At 32.9% G+C, this 2,632-nt stretch overlaps 1 protein-coding gene across 1 annotated transcript; it reads right to left on the bottom strand.

Annotated features, from left to right (window-relative positions):
- Nucleotides 389–2,106, bottom strand: LOC104737127 (peroxidase 39-like). The gene is made up of 4 exons (XM_010457233.2): nucleotides 1,776–2,106; nucleotides 1,385–1,579; nucleotides 1,137–1,299; nucleotides 389–970 (listed from the first exon to the last, which is right to left on the bottom strand). The coding sequence occupies exons 1-4, from the start codon at nucleotides 1,983–1,985 to the stop codon at nucleotides 558–560; spliced, it is 981 nt and encodes a 326-aa protein (XP_010455535.1). The 5' UTR covers nucleotides 1,986–2,106; the 3' UTR covers nucleotides 389–557.

The raw sequence follows: 2,632 nt of genomic DNA, 5'->3' as shown, positions 1-2,632 counted from the left end.
CTAGTTATCAATATAAATAAAAAAAAAAGTTTAAAAAGTATTGGTCATAACTTGTTTCATTCTCGATTTAATACTTCCTCTAGTTGATCTTAAATTAAATATTTTATCTCAAGATTACTTAGCAGTTAGCACCATATATCAAAATTTGCTTTTCTTGTACAGGTAGCTTTATTCGTCAAATCTAGTCACTTCATACAACTGGTTAATAAATTTATATTTTCTAAAGATTAAGATGAACAAAACAGAAAACATTTTCTGTTATATTATACACTAAAATTTTCTAAAGTTTATCTTTTTTTTTTTTTAATAATGCTAATGCATCTGTAAAAAAAAAAAAATCAGAAAGGCAAAGCAAGTTATTATTGAAAAAAAATGGATAGAAGAATGATTTCGTACAACTATATATTTCACAAACGTGAAATTTATTCGAGAAATCACATGTCCACCATACATACATACATGCCACGAAGTTGTAAACACCCAAAAAGTCGAGAAAAAACACGAAAATTAACGATATTAGAAAAAAAAAATCTAAAAACAAAAAGTAATTAACATTTTCAATTAACAAATGCACATGTTCTACGGATCTCCCCAGCTGACCCGGTTTTGACACCAATCCTTCCCATTTTCTCCATAGCCTTCGAGAACTCACTAAAGAAATCTTGCTCCGATCCTCCCGCGAAACGTCTGACCTGAGCCAACGCTGCAGGATTCATAGTTAATGCAGCGTCAGACTCGAAAAGCCCACGACGTTTCAGGACAAGCTTGAAGTAGCTAAGATCGAAGGTGTTTCTACTACCGGGATCCATTTCGACCTTTGTTGTATTGTCAGCGAGAGATAAACATCTCCGTGACTTGAGATTGGCGGCATATTCGCTGTCTAGCGATGGGTCTTCGTCTCCAACACCGGTGAAATTGAAGAGACGGTTTGAGAAGGATGAGCAATGAGACACTCCAATCGTGTGCGCACCTAAAACGTTTAAATTGACACTGTTTATAAATACGATACACTAAACGACGACATTTTAAATAAACCATTTAAGTCAACACACGTAACGTTTATTTTTATTTTATGACGTTAGCTCTCAAGTCTCAACCAAACCCAAGAAAATATACAATTTGGAGTTGAAGTTTACCGGATAACAAGACGAGGTCTTTAACATCAAGGCCTTGGTTTGCAAAGAGGGTTATCAAAGTCGTGAAGTTTCCGAAAGGAGGAGGAATATTGTTTCTAGCCTCGGCAAAGTTAGAGATACGTCCGTCTCTACGTCCAGTTGGAACATTCCATGTTGGTCCACCCTAAGCCAAAATTATTGAAACACCGGTTAGCTTTTTAATCGGGTTGACCAAACGAGGTAATTAAGTAATTAGCATATATACTCACAATAGCAACAATAGAGTCTCTAGTTGCGAGGGTGATGATATCGGCGCACGAGACGATTCCAGGGCATTTTGATTCTAAAGCAGACTTTACTTTATCAATGAAGTCGAAACCTCTAACAGTTAGATTCGGAGGAGCAAGCTTCTCGACTTGTTGGTTGCTCGATGTCGCGTTGATCAAGATGGAACCATCACAACCCTGTCAACACCAATACGTACGTATTTATATATCATACGTATATAAAATAACGTTTTTGCATATATTCTATGGTAGCCTTATAAAAAATTTCCAAAGTAATTCTTATGATACCAACACAAAATTATATGTATATATATACATATATGTACTGCGATAAAATTAATAGTTGATAAATTTATGAATTAATTAAGAATACCCGAACGAAGCAATCGTGGAAATGCATCCTAATAAGGCCAGCAGCCAAAGAAGGTGCGTTGTTGATATGTTGGTTGACAACATCTTGTACAATCTTCTCTGCGTTAGGGCAAGTTTTGCCGTAGAATCCCATCTTCAGTTGAGCTTCTGAAAAGCTCACAGATCCTAGAATCACAAGAATCATTACAAGAGCTAACCTGAATCTCGCCATATTATTTTATGTGACACTTAGAAGATTTGATTTGACAATATATGTTTGATGGAGAATAAGAATTCCCAAGTTAGGATTATATATGGTTTTGGTCGTGAGAGGATAACACAACGAGGAGAAGAGAACAAGAAGAAAGAAGCTAAACTAGCATGTTCTATTTATTCCTGTTTGATTTGGATTATCATCACTAAAATAATATATTGCCTTGTCTTTTCTTATTGTTATTACGTAATTAATGATTTTTCAATTTGTTTATAAATAATTTTAAAAATAGTGTATATAGTTTTAAAAGAAAAATGAAGAGAGCAAATTTTTACCCAAATGTTAATAAAAGTGAAATCAATAAAATTTAATAAATAAAACAAAATTATTTTGAAAATATTTATTTAAAGAAAATTAATAAGCTTCAATTAATTATATGAAACATAGTTTATTATATTCACATGTAAAACTATATTATGAAACAAAAATGGGGAGAGAGAGACACTATAGTACAAGTACTTCATCAAATATTTTCATAGATTTTCAAGGTTTTATTCTTCTTTTCTTTGGTCATTTTGTTGCATTATCATCATAATTCTATTAAATGATGATCAATTATCAAATCAACCTCTATGCAACACATACGATTGACAACTTCATGAATA

Source organism: Camelina sativa, chromosome 13, assembly GCF_000633955.1.
Source record: "Camelina sativa cultivar DH55 chromosome 13, Cs, whole genome shotgun sequence".
NCBI lineage: Eukaryota > Viridiplantae > Streptophyta > Magnoliopsida > Brassicales > Brassicaceae > Camelina > Camelina sativa.
Note: the sequence above shows the minus strand (reverse complement) of the source record. Positions and strands in the feature narration are given on the sequence as shown.